Source organism: Phyllobates terribilis, unplaced genomic scaffold, assembly GCF_046119375.1.
Source record: "Phyllobates terribilis strain yellow unplaced genomic scaffold, ASM4611937v1 Scaffold_7__3_contigs__length_470593459, whole genome shotgun sequence".
Taxonomy (NCBI): Eukaryota; Metazoa; Chordata; class Amphibia; order Anura; family Dendrobatidae; genus Phyllobates; species Phyllobates terribilis.
The window spans coordinates 226,784,778-226,811,108 of NW_027362767.1; the positions used below are offsets into that span (position 1 = coordinate 226,784,778).

At 50.4% G+C, this 26,331-nt stretch overlaps 1 protein-coding gene across 1 annotated transcript in view; it reads left to right on the top strand.

The window, feature by feature from the left end:
- ADGRD2 (adhesion G protein-coupled receptor D2) overlaps window positions 1-26,331 on the top strand; it is a 642,994-nt gene that overhangs the window by 574,419 nt on the left and 42,244 nt on the right. Inside the window, exon 25 of the mRNA XM_073639770.1 lies at window positions 4,651-4,681. Within this exon, the coding sequence (XP_073495871.1) occupies window positions 4,651-4,681 (31 nt within the window). The remainder of the gene's footprint in view (window positions 1-4,650; window positions 4,682-26,331) is intronic.

Consider the following 26,331-nt stretch of genomic DNA (forward strand, 5'->3'; position numbering starts at 1 on the left):
AGCTTTGCTAGATTCAGCCAAGTGCTGTGAAAAAAACTTGCACAGCACTGGCACAGACCTGCCTGGCAAAAACTGATAGGAACTGATGTAACCTAGTCCTGAAAAGGACTCCAATTACAATTAGTCTTTACTCCCACAATCTATCTATTTAAGAGCACAGACCTGCCTGATAAAAGTCGTAGGAAATGCTGTAACCTAGTCCTTAAAAGGACTGCAATCACAACTATTCCCTACTCCCAAGCTATCTGTAGATTTGTGCGAAAATTGGCTTGAAATTAACAAGGTATAGCGCACACAGCAACAGCGGTGCCGTCTAACACGCAGCTGCAGCAGTGAGAAAATGGTGGCGACGGGGAAAATGACTTGGTCTTATAGGGCAAGGACATGTGACATACACTGCCAATGACACATGCCCTTGCTTGTGTGAAAAAAAGCACTTCGCTCCGTGTGTGCGCTGCTGATAGGCTGACAGATTGCACCTCCCCACTGTAAATGCGGGAAAGAGAAAAAAAAAATGGAGATCTTCATTGTTCCTGCAGAGATCCATCCCCTGCCCCTCCCCCCACCCCGCTGTACACTCAAACTGCGTATTAACATTAATTTTCATCATTACTGAGAAAAAATCCAGTTATGATTTTGGTGCACGAACAGTTATCGAACATAACCTCAAACAGCCGAATTTTTGTCAAATTGTTCGTGTTCGCCGAACGGCTCGAACACCGCCCAAAACAGCTCGAATTTGAGATTGGCGAACAGTTCGAGTAGAACAACGCTCATCTCTAAGAATGACACCAGACAATACATCAAAGCATAAATTATTTCACAGACTCCTATGAATGCAGAAATGTTTGTAATTGCCCCTTTTGGGTCATTACATAAGTAGCAGGTGTGGGCAATATGAATATCACACCTGAAACCAGATAAAAAGGGGAGAAGTTAACTCAATCTGTGCATTGTGTGTCTGTGTGAGCCACATTAAGAATGGAGAACAGAAAGAGGAGAAGAGAACTGTCTGAGGACTTGATAACCAAAATTGTTGAAAAATATCAACAATATCAAGGTTACAAGTCAATCTCCATAGGTTTTGATGTTCCTTTGTCATGGGTCATGTTTGAGTCATTAAAGTTGCCACAGGTGAGCATCACATGCTTGAAACAAAGTTTACCCACAATTTTGGAAAGGTGCCTACAATTTTTTCCTGCCCATTTTTGGGGTTTAGGGTGAAATTATGTCCAACTTGCCTTTTCTGTTTTTTTTTTGTGTACCAGTACACACAAAGGAAATAAATGTGTATAACAAAACGTGTAATTGCAATAATCTTCTGGGAGAAATACTTCATTTTCTAGAGCAATTTTAAGGCTGTCAACACTTTCCACCTTGTCTGTACAATAAAAATATTCAGTTCTCTGAGAAAAAAAATGCTTCAAATAAAGAATGTGTTCAGTAATGGAAGTGTTAATAGATTATTATTATGAATTTACAATATGCAAAGTGAATGAACAAAAGCAAAATCTAAATTACATCAATATTTGGTGTGACCGCCATTTGCTTTCAAAACACCATCAATTCCTCTAGCTACATTTGCACACAGTTTAAGGAACTTCGCAGGGAGGTTGTTCCAAACATCTTGGAGAACAAGCCACAGGTTGTAGGTTTGCACAAATCCTTCTGTCTCTTCATGTCATCCCACACCATCTGGATGATGTTGAGATCAGGGTCATGTGGGGGCCGGATCATCACTTCCAGGACTCCTTATCCTTCTTTATGCCGCAGATAGTTCTTAAAGACGTTGGCTGTATACTTTGGGTTAGTCCTGCTGCAGAATAAGGCTGAGTTCACACGATGCGTATTTCATGCGTTTCCGCGGCGTTTTTGCAGTTGCGTAAACGCCGCGGAAACGCATGAAAAACGCATGGTAGAAGGGAAGCAATGTTCCCCAATGGAAATCCGCATGTGCTGTGCCCATGATGCGGATTTTTCCGCAGCGTGAACGCTGCGGTCAAAAGTCCGCAGCATGTCAATTAATTTTGCGGAAACGCGGCGATTTCGCCACCATTGACTTGCATTAGAACGCGCCAATTCCGCAAGACAGCATCTGTACTTGCGCTATTGGCGCGTTCTAATATGCGGTGGTACCCGAGTGTGGAGGAGAGGAGAGTCTCATCCACACCCAGGTACCATTAAAAAAGCTGTAAAAAAAGAATAAAATAAAAAATAAACGTATTCTTACCTTCTGTCGGCCCGCGCAGCGCTCCCGCTTGGTTCCCGGCACTTGCAGTGAGTTGTAGGACCTGCGCTGACGTCAGAGTCATGTGACGGGTCACGTGACGCTGACGTCGGCAGGTCTTTCAATTCAAAGTTGCCGGCAGCCGGGAACTTTGTAAAGCAGGACAGCGCGGGCCATCGGAGGTAAGTATATACACTCTCTCGGGTCACGCTATATAAATCCATGCTGTTTGCATGGATTTATATAGTGTGACCTAGTTGTCAAGCACTTTCCAGGTGATGCTAAAATCGCCTGGAAAGTGCTTGTCAATCTGCATGCGGAAACGCATGTGAATCTGCATGTGGATCCGCATGTATTCTGCAGGAAAAACGCATGCACAATCTGCATGCGTTTTTTCTGCCAGGGAGATGCAGAAATGATGCAGAAATTTTCTGCTTCATTTCTGCATCGTGTGCACATACCCTAAATTTGGAGGAAATTACTGCATGATGGATAAATACAGGTATCTGCCTGTATTTCTCAACATTAAGGACACCAAGAAATGGATAACGTTGAGGATCGTAGACATATTAATCGGCCATGGAAACAGTCCAACAGTGCAATCTACAGTCATGGCCAAAAGTTTTGAGAATGACACCAAAATTATATTTTCACACGATCTGCTGGCCTCTGGTTTTTATTAGTGTTTGTCTGATGTTTATATCACATACAGAAATATAATTGCAATCATATTATGAGGACCAATAGGTTATATTGACAGTTAGAATGAGTTAATGCAGCAAGTCAATCTTTGCAGTGTTGCCCCTTCTTCTTCAAGACCTCTGTAATTCTCCCTGGCATGCTCTCAATCAACTTTTGGACCAAATCCTGACTGATAGCAGTCCATTCTTGCATAATCAATGCTTGCATTTTGCCAGAATTTGTTGGTTTTTGTTTGTCCACCCGTCTCTTGATGATTGACCACAAGTTCTCAATGGGATTAAGATCTGGGGAGTTTCCAGGCCATGGACCCAAAATCTCTGTTTTGTTCCATGAGCCATTTAGTTATCTCCTTTGCTTTATGGCAAGGTGCTCCATCATGCTGGAAAAGGCATTGTTGGGCGCCAAACTGCTCTTGGACGGTTGGGAGAAGTTGCTCTTGGAGGACATTCTGGTACCATTCTTTATTCATGGCTGTGTTTTTAGGCAAGACTGTGAGTGAGCCGATTCCCTTGGCTGAGAAGCAACCCCACACATGAATGGTTTCAGGATGCTTTACAGTTTGCATGAGACAAGACTGGTGGTAGCGCTCACCTCTTCTTATCCGAATAAGCTGTTTTCCAGATGTCCCAAACAATCGAAAAGGGGATTCATCAGAGAAAATGACTTTGCCCCAGTCCTCAGCAGTCCATGTTTTTTCAGGAGAGAAGTGGCTTCTTTGCTGCCCTCCTTGAAACCAGCCCTTGCTCAAAGAGTCTCCGCCTCAAAGTGCGTGCAGAAGCACTCACACCAGCCTGCTGCCATTCCTGAGCAAGCTTTTTGATAACAATGGAAGCTCTCTCCTTGAAGTTCTTGATGATGCGATAGATTGTTGACTGAGGTGTAATCTTTGTAGCTGCGATACTCTTCCTTGTTAGGCCATTTTTGTGCAGTGCAATGATGGCTGAACGTGTTTCTTTAGAGATAACCATGGTTAACTGAAGAGAAATAATGATACCAAGAACCAGCCTCCTTTTAAAGTGTCCAGTGATGTCATTCTTACTTAATCATGACTGCTTGATCGCCAGCCCTGTCCTCATCAACACCCACACCTGTGTTAATGGATCAATCACTAAAACGATGTTAGCTGCTCCTTTTAAGGCAGGACTGCAATGATGTTGAAATGTGTTTTGGGGGTTAAAGTTCATTTTCTGGGCAAATATTGACTTTGCAAGTACAGTAATTGCTGTTAAGCTGATCACTCTTTGACATTCAGGAGTATATGCAAATTGCCATTACAAAAAATGAAGCAGTAAACTTTGGAAAAATTACTATTTGTCTCATTCTCAATACTTTTGGCCATGACTGTACTGGGAACTGGCAGTAACCAGTGGAACCCAACTACACCAATCAACTGTTGAGTCAGTGAAATATTTGGCTGTCACAGAAGGCAGTTTGTTGCTGGAGAGCGACAGAATAATTAGTCTGCAGACAACAGTGAGTCATGGTTGGAGGTTCCTTGCAAGTTTGGGGCTGATTTGGGAATTTGGTCAGGATTATTGGTGACCTCAATTCTGAGAAACACAGGCAAATATTTAATCCATCACGTAATATCATCTGTGATGAATCTGATTGGCTCAAAATTCATTGTGCAGCAGGACTAGGACTCCAAAAATGTTTGCAATGTTTGGAACACATTGTGTCTTACAATTAAGGTTTCTTTTTCCTCTTTTCCTTTCTTATAGGCTGTGGAACTGACCTCCTTCAAAGCATCAGGTAAGTGGACAATATATTTGTTATATTTTAAACAACTAGACTGTAAGCATAATTGCTTTTTCACAAAACGTTTGACATGTCAGAGGCATGCCTAATTTTTGGAACTGTACTGTAATATTTTGCAACTATTTTAGATTCCTCTAAACTGTGCAATTTGTTCTCAGTTCCAACCACTGCTCCATTTACTTACATTAGAGATAACTAGGCTATTAATGCAATTTGGTGCCTTATTTGGTTAGATGACGGATGATTGGCAAAAAATAGGCCAGAGTGCAACACATCAAGGAAGCCACCTCAATGGGTACCACTGTCGGGGAGGTCACAATTTTCATATTTTTTAAAAATGTATGCAACAATATTTTTTTGTATACTAGATACCTATGGAATGCAGACGTCCCTATACTCCTAAGCTTGACTGAAAATCCTCTTGACGTATATTTGTGATTGTCACTTACAGTTTAAAACACAATGTGAAAGAAACCTAGTCCAAAGTATTGCACCTGAGCTATAAAGTAACTAGGATATGTCTAAGAACAAATTACCGTAGCTGTGATCTACAGGAAAATGGCCACCCGAGTCACCGCATGCGCACACTGGGATCTCGGTGGCCATTTTCCTGTAAATCACAGCTACAGGAAGATGGCCACGGCCACCAGAAAAGCAGCACACGCCACTCTGCCTCACCGCCTACAGCCAGACACCTTCCCCGCAGTATTTCACCTCTTCTGCTGCCGCTTGCTGGGTACCTGAGGGATGGAACGGAGGGCCCTGCTTCCTACGCTCCCGCTCCACCACCGCAACTCCTGGTACATTCAGACCATAAGACGCACCCCCCATTTTCCTCCCAAATTTGGGGGAGAAAAATTGCATTTTATGGTCCGAAAAATACGGTAAATTAAGGTGGTTGAACATTTTTAGAAATGTTATACTTGTATATAAAGTGAATGGCACAAGAAAAGTGGCACTGGCAAAGGATGGATTAGTGAGAAAGATAAAAAAAACAGACTATGGCAAAAAATGTGGGAGCTGCTAGCAGCAGTAGCGCCTCGGCTGGCACATGCTGTCCTGCAGTACTACTACCAAACGCAGGTCACAATTTGCCTTATTTTTCACCTGCAAACATATTAGTTGGGAGAAGTGGAGAGAATAATGGAATATATGGCACATCACTTTTCTCAGTAACAGCAGGATGATGTTATCTCACAGCAGCACCATCAGTTTTAGTGTTCTGTACAGTCTTCCTCCTCTTGTGCCATAACAGTTAATCATTTACATGGAGGACTTTCAATTGTGTCAACAACAACACATTTGTTCATCCCCTTAGTCCATTAATCCACAGCACCCAATTGATTTATTGGAGGAGAGGAACAGTAGGCCTTTGAACTCTGATGACTTGAACCTGGAGGAGATAAAGGACTCGATTCAAACACCTACAGTGGGGAAAATAAGTATTTAATCCACTGTCCATTTTGCAAGTTTTCCCACCTACAAAGAATGGAGAGGTCTGTAATTTTTATCATAGGTACACTTCACCTCTGAGAGACAGAATCTAAAAAAATCCATAAAATCAGATTGCATGATTTTTAAATAATTAAATTGCATTTTATTGCATGAAATAAGTATTTGATCATCTATCAGCCAGCAAGAATTCTTGCTCTCACAGACCTGTTTGTTTTTCTTTAAGAAGCCCTCCTACTCTATACACATTACCTGTATTAATTGCACCTGTTTGAACTCGTTACCTGTCCACTAATTCAATCACACTCCTACCTCTCCACCATGGCCAAGACCAAAGAGCTGTGTAAGGACACCAGGGACAAAATTATAGACCTGCAAAAGGCTTGGGATGGGCTATAGGACAATAAGACAAGCAGCTTGGTGAGAAGGTAACAACTATTGGCACAATTATTAGAGAATGGAAGAAACACAGGATGACTGTCAAAATTCCTCGGGCCATGCAAAATCTCGCCTCGTGGGGTAAGGATGATACTGAGAAAGGTCAGGAATCATCCCAGAACTACATGGGAGGACCTGATCAATGACCTGAAGAGAGCATGGACCACAGTCTCAAACATTACCGTTAGTAACACACTACATGGTCATGGATTTTAATCCTCGAGGGCACACAAGGACCCTCTGCTCACGCCAATACATGTCCAGACCCGTTAGAAGTTCGCCAATGACTATCTAAATGATCCAGAGGAGGCACGGGAGAAAGTCATGTCGTAAGATGAGACCAAATTAGAACTTTTTGGTGTTTGGAGGAAGAAGAAGGATGAGTACAACCCCAAGAACACCATCCCAACCGTGAAGCATGTTGGGGGAGACCTCATACTTTGGGGGTGCTTTTCTGCAAAGGGGACAGGACGACTGCACCATATTGAAGGGAATCTTTGGAGGGAAACTCAATGTTATACAGCGACCACCCCAAATCCTGAAAGATCTGGAGAAGATCTCTATGGAGGAGTGGGCAAAAATACCTGCTGCAGTGTGTGCAAACTTGGTCAAGAACTACAGGAAACGTTTGACCTCTGTAATTGCAAACAAAAGTTTCTGTACCAAATATTAAGTTCTGTTTTTCTATTGTATCAAATACTTATTTCATGCAATAAAATGCTAATTAGTTATGTAAAAATCATACCATGTGATTTTCTGGATTTTTTTTTAAGATTCTGTCTCTCACAATTGAACTGTACCTACTATAAAAATTACAGACCTCTCCATTTTTTGTAGGTGGGAAAACTTGCAAAATCAGCAGTGTAACAAATGCTTATTTTCCCCACTGTAGCTGACTGTGTTGCTGTCTCTGTCAGCTGTAGTGATAGGGGCACTGGCAGTTATAGTGGCACTCGGAGTGAGGGCAAATTTCGAGGTGGGAATCAGACATGGAGGCAAGGATCTGCTTCTTCTTCAGTCAGCTCTGGAGCAGGTGATTCCGCACATCATATTGGTGGAAGAGGCTCAATTGTGCCTGACTGCTCTGGTCACTGTGGTGGTGACTATTATCTGCAGGCATCTCCGCTATGGCTCTTCTCCACATTTCGAACAGACAAATCTGTGTCTGTCTGCAAGCTCATCAGCAGGAAAATTAACCATGGATGTCCAGGTGCAAATAGACCAATAATTATCGCACTCCATCTGCACATACCGTATATACTCGAGTATAAGCCAACCTGAATATAAGCGGAGGCACCTAATTTTACCTAAAAAAAATGGGAAAACTTATTGACTCGAGTATAAGCCTCGGGTGGGAAATGCAGCAGCTACTGGTAAATTTCACCATCCTGGTAAGTATTTCCCACTCATCCCCAATCCTAGTATGCATGGCCCCCTCATCCCCAATCCTGGTATGCATGGCCCTCTCATCCCCCCATTCTAGTATGCATGACCCCCTCATCCCCAATCCTGGTATGCATGGCCCCATTATCCCCAATCCTGGTATGCATGGCACATCTCATCATCAATCCTGGTTTGCATGGCTCCCCTCATCCCCAATCCTGGTATGCATGACCTCATCATCCCCAATCCTGGTATGCATGGCACCCCTCATCCCCAATCCTGGTATGCATGGCCCTCTCATCCCTAATCCTGGTATGCATGGCCCCCTCATCCCCAATCCTGGTATGCATGGCACCCCTCATCCTCAATCCTGGTATGCATGGCTCCCCTCATCCCCAATCCTGGTATGCATGACCTCATCATCCCCAATCCTGGTATGCATGGCACCCCTCATCCCCAATCCTGATATGCATGGCCCTCTCATCCCCAATTATGGTATGCATGGCCCCCTCATCCCCAATCCTGGTATGTATGGCCCCCTTATCCTGGTTTGCATGGCCCCCTATCACTGCACACATTAAAAAAAATAAACACTCATACTCACCTTTCTCCCCTCTGCTCCTGCTCTGCCTCCTGTTCTGCCAGCAGCAGCTCACCTCCGCATCTGAGCAGCGCATGATGCAACTGCCATGTGCCCTCTGAAGCCCGAAGTGAGCTGCAGGGATATTCACTTCTCTCTACGCAGGGACTATGTGCGTGGAGAAGAGTTTGTTTCCTTGTTCTTTAATGGAGTGTGCACAGTGCCAGCAGCGCCGCAGCTCCCGCTGTGGCTCAGCTATCTTGTGTGCCCGCTACTAAAGAGAATGCATATTCACCCTTCTCCACGCCCATGGAGAATAGGCATTCTCTTTTGTAGTGGGCACAGAGGATCACTGAGCTGCAGCGGTAGGTGCAGCGCTGCTGCCACTGTGTGCACGCTATTGAAGAAATTAATATTCATCCTTCTTCACTCCCATGGACGTTGAGAAGGGTGAATATTCATTCACCTTTAGCAGCGGGCACACGTAGTAGCTGCAGCAGCGGCTACTGTGTGTGCCCCGCTCCTCCGCCGAGCAACCATCCCCCACACTATCCACCACCGAACTATGTATATACTCAAGTATATACCCGAGTATAAGCCAAGGAGGACTTATTTAGCCTAAAAAATGGTCTGAAAAAGTCAGCTTATACTCAAGTATATACGGTAAATCAATATCACCTGCTCATTTGGAAAAAGCAGCTGGCCAGCAATCTGAGCAAGGCTCTAAGTTGTCTTCCTTCCCCTTTACCTCATACTTGTTTTTCTGATAACCAGGCTGCATCGCCAAGTAGTCTTTGATAGATGTTATTATCATCATCCACAACTAACGAACAGGTGTTCGCTTAGTCATCCACTTGTGTTGCTGGTGGTGTAATTGCTGCTGCATCATTTAGTGGAGTTTGCATAATTTTGAATAAACATAGAGTGTGCTCTTCCTCACTTAGTCACCATTATTTCTTGTAGAACATGGGCTGCTCTTCACTTGCCTTGGAGCTTCAAAGTCCACTGCACCATACATACCTGTAGCAGCATTATGGACAGTGATAGCACTTGTCTTTCATGGCCCACTGGGTAAATGTTTTGAATGGTAGTGATGCACTACCTCAACCAGGACGGGAGATGAAGCCTTCAAGGCTGGAAGCTGTATTTGGTTCCACTGCCAGGCAGTGGTTATCTCCTCTGCATCCACATTTTCCTCCAAATACATGAGTCAATCCCCAACAGCAACAAGGAACAGTGTTACATATGCAAGGCAAAGTACTGCTAAGTAGTTTCACAGCTTGAGAGCATGGGCAACAAAAGCCATACAGCTGACCAGTTGATGAGGTTCATGAATCAGCATATCTGACACTAAATGGATACCCATCAAGTTCAACTTGGCATTGTAATGAGCAACATCATTCTGGCTGCCTTACGTTTGAGCAAAGTAACTCATGGTCACTGCATAGTGTGTATCTTGAATTTAATTGTGCAAAATTTCATTAAGAAATAAACATGATTGAATAAGATGGTGGCCTTTGCCAGGAAAGTGTCTGGTCATTTCAATTGTTCTGATATGGTGATGCACACGCTCCAGGCTTTACAAAACAGTATGGTTTGTTTAACTGCTACCTTATTTGTGACATTGAAACATGCTGAAATTCGATGCACATGTTGGATGGTCTGTATGGGTAGTGTAAAGCGGTGATGGATTATATCAAGCAGCTGTCAAACTGTAGCTTAGGTTACAAATTACTTTGAAATCACCATTTGCAACTAATAAGGGATGCATATTGACCTACTGAAGCCTTTTGAACAGGCCACTAAATTTGGAAGTAGGGAGAACTGTGGCATTAATTATGTCATCCCCCTTTTATTTATATTTCGAAAAAACACAAGTATGCAAAAGGACATAGAAGGAGAACAGAAACTTGTCATTGCCAGCAGAGGGCTGTTGGGGATGTTCAAGGTCAGTGTTACATGCAGCAGGATGCAGAGGAGGAGCAACAACAGATGGATGTAGAGGGGAATATTAAGGAATCCCAAGGACAAGCAAGGGGCAAGGCTTACAGCCAAAGTGAAATCCATTAGAATGACGCTGGTCATGACAGCCAAAAAATAGCAGTCGGTTGCAGAAGGTGAACCAATGGAGTCCTCAGTCATGCAGGTGAGCACAGCAAGCTGTATGCTCAATTACTTGTGGGATCACAGGCCTATCATTAGCATCAAGCAAAGTGATAGCTTTTAGACCCTTGCTATAAAAGCAAACTTGGAGATTTCTTCCAGCTTTAATAAGGATGTCAAAATAGGCGCATTACCAAGATGGACTGTGCTCCCTGCTCAGTGAAGCTTTTGCTAAGCAGATGCCTGCTGACCTCATATTTGACCTGGAGACCCGTCTTTATGCAGAGCCAATGCTCCCCCACCAGTGCATGTTGTAACGGGTCTGGGAGGCGGAACCTCTGAGCTACTATACAAGGGGGCGGTCCTTGTAAGGGAGCGGGTGGCGACCAGGGAAGACGGGCAGGCAGTCACAGCAGGCGACCGGGACAGTCTCTGAGTGAACGGGCTGGAGGCCACGGCAAGTGACCGGGGCAGTCTCTGGATGAACGGGCAGGAGATCACGGCAAGTGACCGGTGCAGTCTCTGGATGAACGGGCAGGAGGTCACGGCAAGTGACCGGGGCAGTCTCTGGATGAACGGGCAGGAGGTCACGGCAAGTGACTGGGGCAGTCTCTGGATGAACGGGCAGGAGGTCACGGCAAGTGACCGGGGCAGTCTCTGGGTAAAGGGTAGGTACGACCTGTGATGGCAGAGCCTCCAGGTAGGCTAGCAGGCAAATGGTTGATGTGTGCTCCCAGGTGAGCAAGCGAGAGTCTCTGGAATGGCAGGTGGTCACAGCACGTGACGGCGGAGCCTCCAGGTAGGCTAGCAGGCAGGTAACAGGTGTGCGCTCCCAGGTGAGCGGGCAGGAGTCTCTGGAATGGCAGGTGGTCACAGCACGTGACGGCGGAGCCTCCAGGTAGGCTAGCAGGCAGGTAACAGGTGTGCGCTCCCAGGTGAGCGGGCAAGCTGGTCCATAGACAGACTGACAGGAGTTGGAGGGCAGACCGTCGGACCTCAGGCTAGCAGGCAGGTAGCAGAGGAGCGCTCCCAGGTGAGCGGGCAAGCTGGTCCTTAGACAGACTGACAGGAGTCGGTAGGCAGACCGTCGGACCTCAGGCTAGCAGGCAGGTAACAGGTGTGCGCTCCCAGGTGAGCGGGCAGGAATCAGACAGCAAACTGGCAGGAATCTGGCAGGTAACTGGCAACGGGACCTGAGGGCTGAAGCAGAGTAGTGAACAGTGCAACAACATTGCTCGGGCACCTCCATTTTGGAGGAGGTGCCTTATATATGGTGAAGTCCTCCGGCCATTGGCCGGGGACTCCTTAGGACGGCGCGCGCGGCCCCTTTAAGAGGGAGGGAGCGCGCGCGCCCTAAGCACAGTGGCCGGGAAGGAGCGCGCGCTGCCAGCAGAGCGGGAGGAGGACGCCGGGTTCGGAGCAGAGGGGTGAGGGGAACAGCGTCCCTGCCTAGCAGAGGGCAGGGACGCCGGCGCTACAGTACCCCCCCTTTAGGCCCCCCCTTTTTTAGGCCAGAGAGAAATTTAGCTAGGATGAGAGGGGCATGGATGTTCTCCCGGGGCTCCCACGTTCTCTCTTCAGGACCAAACCCCTTTCAATCTACTAGAAAAAAGGTCTTCCCTCTTACCCTTTTGGTGGCCAGAATGTTCTCTACCTCAAATTCGTTTTCAGCGGAAACCGGAGCAGGAGGCGTACCTGTAGACTTGGAAAAAGAGTTAAGTACCACAGGTTTGAGGAGAGATACATGGAAGGAGTTAGGGATCCGCAAGTTGGCCGGGAGTTTCAATTTATAGGCCACCGGGTTGATCTGACTGATGACCTCCAGAGGACCGATGAACCGAGGCCCTAACTTATAGGAAGGAATCTTGAGCCGGACATACTTGGACGAGAGCCAGACCTTATCCCCTGGACGGAATTGAGGAGGATCCAGACGTTTTTTGTCAGCATGTCTTTTCATACGCTCGGATGACAGAAGGAGTGCGGATCGGGTACTCTCCCATATGGAGGAAAATTTGTTAACAAGAGATTCCGCAGCCGGATTGTCCACCGAGGTGGAGACGGGAAATGGGATCCGAGGATGCTGACCGAAGACAACAAAAAACGGGGATTTGGAGGAAGATTCGCTCTCGTGATTGTTGTAAGAAAATTCGGCCCATGGCAGGAGATCCACCCAGTCTGAATGGTGGGCATTAACGAAGTGCCGGAGGTAACTGGTCAGGTTCTGATTGATCCGCTCCACTTGACCATTGGACTGTGGGTGGTAAGCGGAGGAGAAGTCCAGGGTGACGTCTAGCAGTTTACAAGTGGCTCTCCAGAAGCGTGAAGTGAACTGTACCCCACGATCCGACACGATGTGGAGGGGCAGGCCATGAAGACGGAAGATGTGGCGGATAAAGTCTTTAGCCAGCTCGGGTGCAGACGGGAGGCCTGGCAGGGGAACGAAATGAGCCATCTTGGAAAAGCGGTCAGCGACCACCCAAATGACCGTACAACCGGCAGAGACGGGAAGATCAGTTATAAAGTCCATTGCTATATGCTGCCAGGGGGCAGCAGGTACTGGGAGCGGAAGGAGGCGACCGGCTGGCAGATGTCTCGGAACCTTGTTGCGGGCGCAGGACACACAGGCAGAAACAAAGTCTATTACGTCCTTGTGCAGGGTAGGCCACCAGTAGTGCCGGGTAATAAGCTGGAGGGTCTTTTTCTGACCGGCGTGGCCAGCTAGTTTAGACGAGTGACCCCAGTGTAGGATCTTCTCCCGATCAGGTACTGAAACGAACGTCTTACCGGGAGGGAGACTATTTAGACTCACGGGAGCCACCTGCATTACTCTGGCGGGATCGATGATGTGTTTCGGTTCCTCCTCGAGATCAGACACCAGAAAGGATCGGGACAAGGCGTCCGCCTTGATGTTTTTGTCAGCTGGGCGAAAATGAAGAATAAAATCAAAGCGAGCAAAAAACAAGGACCACCGAGCTTGGCGCGGGTTAAGTCTCTGGGCATGCTGGAGGTAAGCCAATCTTGTGGTCAGTGTAAATTAATACCGGGTGAAGAGCCCCCTCGAGCAGGTAACGCCACTCCTCCAATGCCAGTTTGATGGCCAATAACTCTCGGTCTCCTATGGAATAGTTGCGCTCAGAAGAGGAGAAGAGTTTGGAGAAGAAGCCACAAGTTACCATTCTCCCGGAAGATGATTTTTGGGTAAGTACCGCTCCGGCTCCAGAGGAGGAGGCGTCAACCTCCAGGAAGAACTGCTTGTTGCCATCTGGGCGATGCAGCACCGGGGCGGATGAGAAGGCCTGTTTTAAGGAAAGAAAGGCCTCCTCTGCTTCGGGCGGCCACTCTCTGGGATTAGTGCCCTTACGGGTGAGCGCGGAAATTGGGGCAGTCCGGGAAGAGAAGTGCGGAATGAAGAGGCGGTAGTAGTTGGCGAAGCCCAGGAACCGCTGAATGGCCTTCAACCCCTCCGGTCGGGGCCATTTCTCGATGGCAGACAGTTTCTCTGGATCCATTCGAAGGCCGGTCTGAGAAATAATGTAGCCCAAAAACGGAAGCGAGGTCTGCTCAAAGAGGCACTTCTCATATTTAGCGAAGAGGTGATTCTGCCTGAGCCTGAGCAGGACCTGACGAACGTCTCTCCGGTGAGTCTGGAGATCCGGAGAGAAGACCAAGATGTCGTCCAGGTACACCACTACGCAGGAGTAGAGAAGGTCCCGGAAGATGTCATTGACCAACTCTTGAAAGACGGCAGGAGCGTTACAGAGACCAAAGGGCATTACCAGATATTCATAGTGGCCGTCCCGGGTGTTGAATGCCGTCTTCCATTTATCCCCTTGACGGATACGGACCATGTTGTACGCCCCACAGAGGTCCAGTTTGGTGAAGATTCTAGCCCCCCTCAGACGATCAAATAATTCTGGAATGAGCGGAAGGGGGTACTTATTCTTCACCGTGATCTGGTTAAGGCCTCTATAGTCTATACAGGGACGGAGAGAGCCGTCCTTCTTTTTTACGAAAAAGAAGCCTGCTCCCGCCGGGGAGGTAGATTTCCGGATGAATCCCCTGGCCAAATTCTCCTCAATATATTCGGACATCGACCGGGTCTCAGCAGCGGACAATGGGTAAATACGCCCACGGGGAGGCGTAGTACCGGGTAACAGGTCGATAGGACAGTCGTATGGTCTATGAGGGGGTAATGTCTCTGCCTCCTTTTTATTAAAGACATCAGCAAATGACCAATAGGGATTCGGAAGTCCAGGTAGATTAGTTGGGGTAGGAGAAGGACGGGCGGGATGAACAGGAACCAAACAAGTCTTATGACAGTCCTGTCCCCAGCGAAGGACTTCTCCGGTCTGCCAGTCAAGCACGGGTGCATGTCTCTGGAGCCAAGGTAGACCTAGTAAGAGGGCGTGAGAGAGTCCAGGCAGAACATGAAAAGAGATGCTCTCAGAATGCAGCATTCCCACCTGCAGAGTTACGGATTCGGTGATGAGTTGGATGGGACGTGGTAAGAGGCCCCCATCCACAGCAGCGACAGATAATGGTACAGCCAGAGGTTTGGTGGGGATGCGGTATTTCTCTACCAGGGCCTGTGAAATAAGATTCCCGGCCGCTCCAGAGTCAAGTTGGGCAAGTTCGAAATAACGGTTCTCCCCGCAGACGATTGAGACTGACAGCAGCAGAGATGGAGAGGATTTATTCTTGTCTAGGTCGACCTCTCTGAGCGAACCTAGACACAGGCGTTTCCCGACCTCTCCGGGCAGGTACGGATCCGGTGCTCCTTACTGCCACAGTAGAAGCAGCTCCCCTCGGCACGGCGTAAGTCCTGACGGGTTTTGACCATCTTGGTCTGGTCGACCTGCATAGGCTCAGGAGAGTGTACCTGGGGAGAAACGGAGGGAGTGACGGATTTCTGAAAAGTAGGAGCTAGACGTGGAAACCTCCTCTCACGGGTGACTTCTTTGGCACGCTCCTGGAACCGTAGGTCAATCCGGGTGGCAAGTGTTATTAGGTCATCGAGAGTGGTAGGAATGTCTCGACCGGCAAGTTCATCTTTAATACGGCCGGACAGACCCTCCCAGAAGACAGATACCAGGGCGTCGTTATCCCAGGCCAGCTCCGAGGCAAGGGTACGGAACCGTATGGCATATTGGCCCACGGTGAGACTTCCCTGACGGAGGCGTAGCAGAGATGATGCAGATGAGGTCTTCCGTCCGGGTTCGTCGAAGACCTTCCGGAAAGCCGTGAGAAAGGCAGGCAAGTCGGACACCAGGGGGTCTCCTCTCTCCCATAGAGGATTTAGCCAGGCCAGGGCCTCCCCGGTGAGATGGGACATGATGAAGGCAATTTTGGCCCGGTCGGAGTTAAACTGGTGGGACAGGAGTTCAAAGTGCAGGGTGCACTGATTTATAAAGCCCCGAGCCTGAGCGGAGTCGCCTCCGAAGCGAGGAGGTGCGGAAAGCCGGCGTCCGGGGTAGGATACCATAGTATTGGTGGGCAGCGGAGCTGCCGGATTGCGAGTCATGGCTCTGGCGGTGGTTGCTGGTGGAGCAGTCAGAGTGTCCAGGCGAGTATTGACATTCCGCAGGTGACCCAGGATGGACTCCTGTTGGGACCTCTGACGGGACAGTTCATGACACAGGTCCGAGAGTGAGGGAGCTTGGGTGCCACCGGGTTCCATGGCCCGAGCAAACTGTAACGGGTCTGGGAGGCGGAACCTCTGAGCTACTATACAAGGGGGCGGTCCTTGTAAGGGAGCGGGTGGCGACCAGGGAAGACGGGCAGGCAGTCACAGCAGGCGACCGGGACAGTCTCTGAGTGAACGGGCTGGAGGCCACGGCAAGTGACCGGGGCAGTCTCTGGATGAACGGGCAGGAGATCACGGCAAGTGACCGGGGCAGTCTCTGGATGAACGGGCAGGAGGTCACGGCAAGTGACCGGGGCAGTCTCTGGATGAACGGGCAGGAGGTCATGGCAAGTGACCGGGGCAGTCTCTGGGTAAAGGGTAGGTACGACCTGTGATGGCAGAGCCTCCAGGTAGGCTAGCAGGCAGATGGTTGATGTGTGCTCCCAGGTGAGCAAGCGAGAGTCTCTGGAATGGCAGGTGGTCACAGCACGTGACGGCGGAGCCTCCAGGTAGGCTAGCAGGCAGGTAACAGGTGTGCACTCCCAGGTGAGCGGGCAGGAGTCTCTGGAATGGCAGGTGGTCACAGCACGTGACGGCGGAGCCTCCAGGTAGGCTAGCAGGCAGGTAACAGGTGTGCATTCCCAGGTGAGCGGGCAAGCTGGTCCATAGACAGACTGACAGGAGTTGGAGGGCAGACCGTCGGACCTCAGGCTAGCAGGCAGGTAGCAGAGGAGCGCTCCCAGGTGAGCGGGCAAGCTGGTCCTTAGACAGACTGACAGGAGTCGGTAGGCAGACCGTCGGACCTCAGGCTAGCAGGCAGGTAACAGGTGTGCGCTCCCAGGTGAGCGGGCAGGAATCAGACAGCAAACTGGCAGGAATCTGGCAGGTAACTGGCAACGGGACCTGAGGGCTGAAGCAGAGTAGTGAACAGTGCAACAAAATTGCTCGGGCACCTCCATTTTGGAGGAGGTGCCTTATATATGGTGAAGTCCTCCGACCATTGGCCGGGGACTCCTTAGGATGGCGCGCGCGGCCCCCTTAAGAGGGAGGGAGCGCGCGCGCGCGCGCCCTAAGCACAGTGGCCGGGAAGGAGCGCGCGCTGCCAGCAGAGCGGGAGGAAGACGCCGGGCTCGGAGCAGAGGGGTGAGGGGAACAGCGTCCCTGCCTAGCAGAGGGCAGGGACGCCGGCGCTACACATGTGCTAAGGCTAAAACAAGTAGCTGAGGAAGCAGTGGCCGCGAATACATTATAATTGACCAAATGTTTCATCTGCCACTGTACAAACTTGGCGCACCTCAACAAACACACATACGCCCTAAACTCACATGTGTAGTTGTACCTGTACTGTGTCCGTTCTCGCACAGATAACCGGAGACCTAACCCCATGGACTTCTGGTGCAGAAGATTGGACCTGTTGCAAGAACTGGCCCATTTTGCCATGGGAATACTGTTGTATCCAGCCTCCCATGTACTGTCTGAGAGGATATTCAGCATGGCTGGTAGCTTTATAATGCCCAAGCTGACCAGATTGTCCCCCGCAAGCATGGAAAACATTACATTTGCCAAAATTAATCAGGCATGGATCAGTGCCAACTTTCATAATTCTACTGTTGATGACAATGATAAGAAAGGCCAAAGCATCTGCCCGCCCAGCCATCATTTTCTACACTGTTAAGCTGCTGCCAGTGCTGATGCCTCTGGGCCTGCCAGGAATCCCTGCATGTATATGACGCGCCCCTGGGCCTGTGTCGCGCTGCGTTGCGCACGCGGGAGCTTACCCGGAGCCGGATCTGTTGAGGGTTGTAGTCTCGTGGCGGTGACCCGGTCCGTGCCCAGGGAGTCAAACTGGACGGCAGTAGATGTGGTACGACTACGCCACCCGTTGAATGCAGCTTATGGAGCTGCCGCTGCAGGACAGTCCGCTGAGGCCGGTGGATGGATGGTGCAGCGGGGATGGTATAACCCCCAACAGGAGGGGTATGGCCTCAGGGCAGCCGACGTGGATGATGGGGGTAGCAGGAACCACTCAGAGACGGTGCGGTGTAATTCAGGGTCTTTACTGGTAACAACGATAGACCCTCCCGGAGTACTTGCTAGCGAACGGGGCCTGGTCAGTCCTTGAGCAGATGGGATCTCCCCTGGCCAGGCGGAGTTGTAGGCCTCCCAAACTGACTGTACTCTTCTGGCTACCTTGCTAGAGGCGGGTATAAGTAGCCCACGTCCCTGAGTGTACCGTGTGGTGCTCACCCGTATGGCCGGTGACTCGGGGCCTTCTAATGGCTTCCGCTCCACGATGGCGGTGCTGGTCCCACGCGTGTGACCGTGCCTTCGGGCTTCTTGGCCAGAGGACCTGAAATCCCCTGCCTGACGGATTCTGCTGCTGGGTAGGAATTAGTCCCCACAGCCTCGGACTCCGGGTCCGGTAAGAAATCTTCTCAGTCAGGGCGAGCTCTGCAGCTGCCAGCCCCTGACTCGTAGTAGTATTGCTCCCACTGAGCTTCTGCTGTTTCTTCCTATGCTGCTTCTTGTCTCTACTCTCCTTGACTCCTAACCCTGCTTCAGCCCCGGGTTTATATAGGGGAAGTTCTTCCCCTCCCAAGACTGGGCAGGAGGTGTGGTATGCACAGGATCCCTGACCAAAGGACCTCCCACCTGCTCTCAGACATAACATCTCTATCACTGTGGCAACCAGACCCCTGGGGTGTCACATTCCCCCCTAGTGAAATTTAGTACTCCGGGACTAAACATATTTTAGAAAAACATAACAAGATAAAAACAATAATAATACAATAAGAAAAACATATAAAGATGGTTACGGTATGTCCGTAACCGGGTGCAGTCTTTGAAGAAAGCAAGGTGTCCATTTCACCAAAACAGGGAGACGTAACCAGGTAGGGGTCTGTCCTACCCCGAGTCCTTAACAGTCTCTAGTCCATCCTGGGTTACGCTCCAACTATGTACAAGGATTCCCGGTAATCCACCAAGGATTCCTAAAAGTAACTGGAAACACAAAATTATACACAAGCAACAATACACAGGTAAACATAAATAAAACAATTTATACACTTCAAATCCTCCAGCGTGCGGGTAACTGGCCTCTAGTGGCCCTAGTGGACCTACGGAGCTGACTGTCTGGCCCTGAACTACAGGGTGTAGGAGCTGTCAAGGGTAAACTGGGCAGCTGTCTACCGGCTCTTTGTCTCACTAGGGGTACGGCAGGCTCACTATAAGCAGAGGGTTGATCCTCCTGTTCTGCTTGTGTGGAGTCTTCTGCCTCCTGGACCGGCTGTTCTTCCAGCTCTACCTGTTGCTCCGTAGGTGCTTGGGATGCTGGTTGGAGGAAGGTGAGTACGGGTACCACAACTGCACCATTGACTTGAGTCCAAGACCGAGGGAAGTCCCCGAGCACAGTACTAACCATATCTTCCCTTTCCTCTACAGGTCGATGGTCTTCTTGTTCCTCTTCAGGGTTCCTCAGTTGTTCGGGACACTTCTTCAGGTGGTCCCGGGATACAATAGCTGTGGTTTCCCCTCCGTCTTTACTGATGGTACAAACCTTCGGGTTCTTGTGGCTTGAGGGCAGTACGGTGTACGGGTCCTTTTCCCACTGGTCGTCCAACTTGTGGAGCCGTCTCTTCCTCTTCAAGACCTGCTCTCCGGGTACCAGGGGAACAGCGGGAGCATACTGGTTGTAAGTTTTCTCTTGTCTTTCCCTAGCCTGACAGAGACTTCGCTCCACGCTCTCCTGTACTCTCCGGTACTGCTGCTGCCTCTCGGTGTCCCAGTCTGTTTCTGGTGAAGTGTCCTCGGGTGTCAGGACTCCCATTTCCAGGTCAACAGGTAACTTACCAGGTCTTGCCCTCATTAGGTAAGCCGGGGTACAGTTGGTGGAACCTACCGGGATGTGGTTGTATAGGTCCACCAGATCGGGCAACTTCTCAGGCCACAGACTGCGTTCTTCCAGGGGCAACGTTTTTAAAAGATCCATTACCACCTGGTTCATTTTCTCACAAAGTCCATTAGTTTGCGGATGGTAGGGTGTCGTCCTTATCTTCCGGCAGCCATACAGATTGCAGAATTCCTGGAAGACCTCCGCTTCAAAGGCAGGTCCCTGGTCCGTCAGCACTTGGTTCGGGTACCCGTGTGGACGGCAAAAGTGCTGCTGGAGGGCTCTAGCTGCTGTTTGAGCCGTTAAGTCCTTGACGGGGACGACAACCAAGAACCGGGAGTAATGATCCACGATGGTTAACGCGTAGACGTAGCCACTTCTGCTTGGGGTCAGTTTTACATGATCCAAGGCTACCAGTTCCAACGGTTGCCGGGTGACGATGGACTGCAGGGGAGTCTTCTGGCTGGCACGGTCCTTCCTTCTCAGGTTGCACGGGCCACAGTCTCTGCACCACTTCTCAATGGTTCCCCTCATGCCTACCCAGTGGAATCGCTCGCGCAGCAGGAACTCCAGCTTCTTCCACCCGAAGTGTCCAGCTCCGTCGTGGTATGCCTCCATCACCATGGCTGCGTCTCTTCGTGGCACCACTACTTGCCAGAGTAGTTCATGCGTCCGGGAGTTAACCATTCTGCGGCACAACTTCCCCTTGTAAAGGAACAGTCGACTCTTCTCTGCCCATAGTTGTTTGGCTTCCTCCGGAGCGTCTGGTTCAAGGCAAGCCTCCGGGCGAGTCAGCATCTCCTTCACCAGTCGGACGGCAGGGTCGCTGTCTTGCGTTTCCGCCCAGTTGTAGTGAGGTAAGGGGTTCAACGTAGCAGCCTGCTTACTCCTTACCCGGTGGGAATACTGGATGGTCCCATGACGGTGGAACGCAGGGAGTTCAACTTCTTCCAGTCCCTCCGGATCTTCTCCTTCGTCCGGCAGGTTGGGCATCCTGGACAGGGCATCCGCGTTGGTATTGGAGCGTCCGGCCCGGTATTTGATTGTGAATTCGTAGTTGGACAGACGGGCCATCCACCTCTGCTCCAGGGCACCGAGTCTTGCCGTGTCCAGGTGTGTCAACGGGTTGTTATCCGTGTACACGGTGAACCGGGAAGAAGCGAGATAATGCTTAAAGCGCTCGGTGACTGCCCATACTACGGCCAGGAACTCTAGCTTAAATGAGCTGTAATTCTCGGGGTTCCTTTCGGTGGGTCGCAGTTTTCGGCTGGCGTAGGCGATTACTCGTTCCTTCCCCTGCTGGATCTGGGACAGTACGGCTCCTAGCCCGATGTTACTGGCGTCGGTGTAGAGGATAAAGGGCTGGCTATAATCCGGGTACGCCAGGATTTCGTCCCCCGTGAGGGCCATCTTCAGCTGGCGGAAGGACTCTTCTTCCAGCTCCTCCCATTTGAAGGGCGGCTTCTGGTTCTTGGCCTTCCGGGACTGGCCTATCAGGAGGTCCTGCATAGGTGCTGCCTTTTTGGTGAAACCGGGAATAAACCTTCGGTAGTAGCCTACCAACCCGAGGAACTGCCGCACTTCTTTTACGCTGGAGGGGCTTGGCCATTCCTTAATTGCGGTGATCTTATCAGGGTCGGGAGCCACTCCGTCAGCGCTCACCACGTGTCCCAGGTACTGCACCTTTGGTTTCAGGAGGTGACACTTGGAGGGTTTCACCTTTAGGCCGTAACTCGCCAGAGCTTCGAACACTTCCGCCAGGTGTTTCAGGTGGTCCTCATACGTCTTGGAATATACGATGACATCGTCCAGGTACAACAGGACCGTCTCGAAGTTTCTGTGGCCCAGACAACACTCCATTAGTCGTTGGAAGGTTCCTGGTGCGTTGCAGAGTCCGAATGGCATGCAGGTGAACTCGCTAAGTCCCATCGGGGTGGTGAATGCGGTCTTCTCCCGGTCCGCCTCTGCTACAGGAACCTGCCAGTACCCGCTAGTGATATCCAAGGTATAGAAGAAGTTAGCAGTTCTTAAAGCAGCCAATGACTCCTCTAACCTTGGTAAGGGGTACGCATCCTTGTGTGTGATACGGTTGATTTTCCGGTAATCTACACACATCCTCATGGTGTTGTCTTTTTTTCTGACTAAGACTAGTGGAGCTGCCCAGGGGCTACAGCTATCCCTGATCACCCCAGCCTCCTTCATGTCTCTAAGCATCCCCTTGGCGTGTTGGTAGTGGGCAGGGGGTACGGGTCGATACCTCTCTTTTATAGGAGGATGGTCTCCCGTGGGGATGTGGTGTTCTACCCCCTTGACTCGCCCGAAGTCTAACGGGTGTTTACTGAACACTCTCTCGTACTCCTGAACCACCCGATAGACTCCTTGTTTCTGGTGTGAGGGAGTGGAGTCAGTACCCAGATGTAGTTGCTGACACCAGTCCTCCATGTTTTTCTTAGAGCCGTTACCTTCCTCCGGGTGAGATGGAGGCAAGGGTTCCACAGATTGTATAGAATTTTGGTTAATGGTATATAATCTGGCTAGCGTGGCATACCGGGGCAGGTACACTTCCCTCTCCCCGATATTTATTATGCGAACGGGCACCCTCCCATGGCGTACATCAACCACCCCCCGTGCTGTCAAAATGGTGGGCCTACTGTCCGAGTAAACTGGTTTTACCATTGCCTGGTAATCTCTACCTCTCAGACCAATAGCTGCCCGGCACCAAATCATCATTTCACTTTTTGGGGGCATGGCAATAGGAAAAGGGTCACACATTCTTACGCTACCAATCTCACCGCCGGAGAGTTCCACCTGTTGCCGTCGCATCAGTGCCCGGATCTCTTTCTGGAGCACCCGCTGCTCGCCGGAGCTGGCGTTCTTGGCAACCTGCTGTAAAAGGAAAATCACCTCTGCAAGACAATTTTCAATTACATTAGTTCCTAGAGTTATGTTTGGGTGACTCTCATGTTTGTCAATATCTACAATGATCAGTCCCTGTGCTGCCAGTTCGACTCTACCGATTTTGATGGTCACCTCTTTAAATCCGATCTGTGGCACGGGCTGGCCATTGCTGGCGATGATACTCAAGTCGTTGTCAGGGTAGCGGGTAATATCCGAGTCATTCCAGTACTGCTTAAAGAGCACGTACGGGATGGTGGTGACCTGTGACCCGGTGTCCAGTAAGGCACTCATGGGAATGCCATCCAGTACCACAGGCAAGACTGGACGTCCTCCCACATATCTGTCGCGCCAGTTCGATGGGCCTGGTGATCTTTTTCCTGGGGGTTGGCCCTCTACCCCAGGTTGTGCCCGTTTAAAGAACAGTACCTTGCCATATGTCCAGGTTGATTGCAGCGGCGGCAGATGGGTCGTCCGTCCTCGCTGTATCGGTCACTGGGTCTTCCTCTGGCCGGTGGGGTCCTCCTTGGTCGACGCCACGGGATGTCCTCCGGTCCGGATGCCAGCTGGACCTTCCCTGGGGTGGAAGCCTGTAAAGACTGCACAGTTCGGGTTAGCGCAGCAACGCTCTTAGCTAGCTCTTGGACCTGATGGTGTAGGTCTGGAGCCGGGTCATTGTCCAAAGCCTGCGCATCAGCTCCCACAGGCCCTGCCGACAAGGGCGCCGCCTCCTGGTGGTAAGTGATAGCAGGGCGCTTGTGGGTCACAACGCCACCCGGTGCCGGTTCTCGGAGCACCCGGATGGCTCTGTCCTTGAACTGTGCAAAGCCCAGATGGGGATCCTGTAAGGCCATTGCCCGCAACTGGGTTCGGTGGGTATTACAATACAGTCCCTCTATAAACTGTTCGGTCAACAGCCTGTCCTCGTTTCCCACTCCATCAGGATCGGTCTGCTTAATGGCCCTCAGGTCCTCTTGTATATTTTAGTGCATAGTCCCTTATACTCTCATGCGCTCGCTGCTTGCACCCGTAGAATCTAAGCTTAATCTCGGCTGAGGTGCGGGTATCAAAGGTGTCCTTCAGCCGGGTTAGTATCCCTGCGACAGTCTTCCTCCCAGGTGGCCAGGATTTTACTTCCCTTTTGGCTGCCCCGGTTAGTTGGGCCACCAGGATGCTCACTTTTTGCTCTTCTGTGAGGGGGTACACCTGGAAGAGGCTATCCAGCTTTTCTCTAAAGTCATGCAGGGTATGTGACTCCCCTGAGTACTGGGGTAGCCAAGCTGCTCCCGGGATATAGGGCATGGTGAAGGGCATCACTGCAGCAGCGGTAGCGCTGGCGGGGGTTGAGGCAGTGAAGCTCTCCTCCGTATCCGACATCTTCCTCCCCCCTAGTGGACCGTGGCCTACCTTGCGATGATCCTCTTCCGTAGGCCGCGGCTCCGCAGTGGATCGTCAGGGTTGAGGACCTTCCGTCGCGCTCCTGTGACGTCGGCGTCTGCTGGGCTCCTTCCAGGACCTTACGCAACGTCCGGACGTGAGGCGGGGCTTCAGTTCTCGCGCGCTTTCGGAGTCCACGCCCCTCTTCTTCCCGCGCGGCGTCCTCAAGATGGCGTCCAATGGCGGGAAAACTCCACGGATGGCGGGAAGAAGGCAGAAGATGGCGCCGGATGGCGGGAATCTTCACCACAGGTAAGTTTGAAAAGTCTCTTTTTCAGGCACGCAGTACCCGGTGGTTGCGGGCACGAAATCCTGCCGACTACGCCAAAGTTGACGCGCCCCTGGGCCTGTGTCGCGCTGCGTTGCGCACGCGGGAGCTTACCCGGAGCCGGATCTGTTGAGGGTTGTAGTCTCGTGGCGGTGACCCGGTCCGTGCCCAGGGAGTCAAACTGGACGGCAGTAGATGTGGTACGACTACGCCACCCGTTGAATGCAGCTTATGGAGCTGCCGCTGCAGGACAGTCCGCTGAGGCCGGTGGATGGATGGTGCAGCGGGGATGGTATAACCCCCAACGGGAGGGGTATGGCCTCAGGGCAGCCGACGTGGATGATGGGGGTAGCAGGAACCACTCAGAGACGGTGCGGTGTAATTCAGGGTCTTTACTGGTAACAACGATAGACCCTCCCGGAGTACTTGCTAGCGAACGGGGCCTGGTCAGTCCTTGAGCAGATGGGATCTCCCCTGGCCAGGCGGAGTTGTAGGCCTCCCAAACTGACTGTACTCTTCTGGCTACCTTGCTAGAGGCGGGTATAAGTAGCCCACGTCCCTGAGTGTACCGTGTGGTGCTCACCCGTATGGCCGGTGACTCGGGGCCTTCTAATGGCTTCCACTCCACGATGGCGGTGCTGGTCCCACGCGTGTGACCGTGCCTTCGGGCTTCTTGGCCAGAGGACCTGAAATCCCCTGCCTGACGGATTCTGCTGCTGGGTAGGAATTAGTCCCCACAGCCTCGGACTCCGGGTCCGGTAAGAAATCTTCTCAGTCAGGGCGAGCTCTGCAGCTGCCAGCCCCTGACTCGTAGTAGTATTGCTCCCACTGAGCTTCTGCTGTTTCTTCCTATGCTGCTTCTTGTCTCTACTCTCCTTGACTCCTAACCCTGCTTCAGCCCCGGGTTTATATAGGGGAAGTTCTTCCCCTCCCAAGACTGGGCAGGAGGTGTGGCATGCACAGGATCCCTGACCAAAGGACCTCCCACCTGCTCTCAGACATAACATCTCTATCACTGTGGCAACCAGACCCCTGGGGTGTCACATATATATGTTATGTCTATATGTTATATCTATAATGTGCTGCCGCTCCTGGTGCTACCAGTGCTAGCTACATACAGCTAGATATCTCTTGCCTGCCCCATCCTATTCTATACTGCGCGTCTTATACCATTTCCACTGCTGGTAGATGGCCACGCAAGCTATATATCTCCTTCCTGTCCACTGTTTTTTATAGCCTTACTGTACTGTTGCCAGGGCTGCCAGTTAGTCTACACTGTGGGGTTTCTGCCACTGCCACGTCTACAGCGACTGCTGACAGACTTCCACAAACCTTTCCTATTTGATTGTTCTGTAGCAACAATGTACTGCTAAATAAAACCAATACTCTATTCAGGGTAAACAAACTTGAAAAATCTCTCATGAAAAGGAATACGTTTTACATGTTTTCTTTTAAGAAGCCATTCAAATTCAAAGTAGTGACACTGTTCCTGCTCCCTAAAAAAAAGGATAATTTTTGGAAGGCTTGGTAAAAAGTAATTGTTTCATCATTTTCCTAATAGCAAACCAGTAGCTAA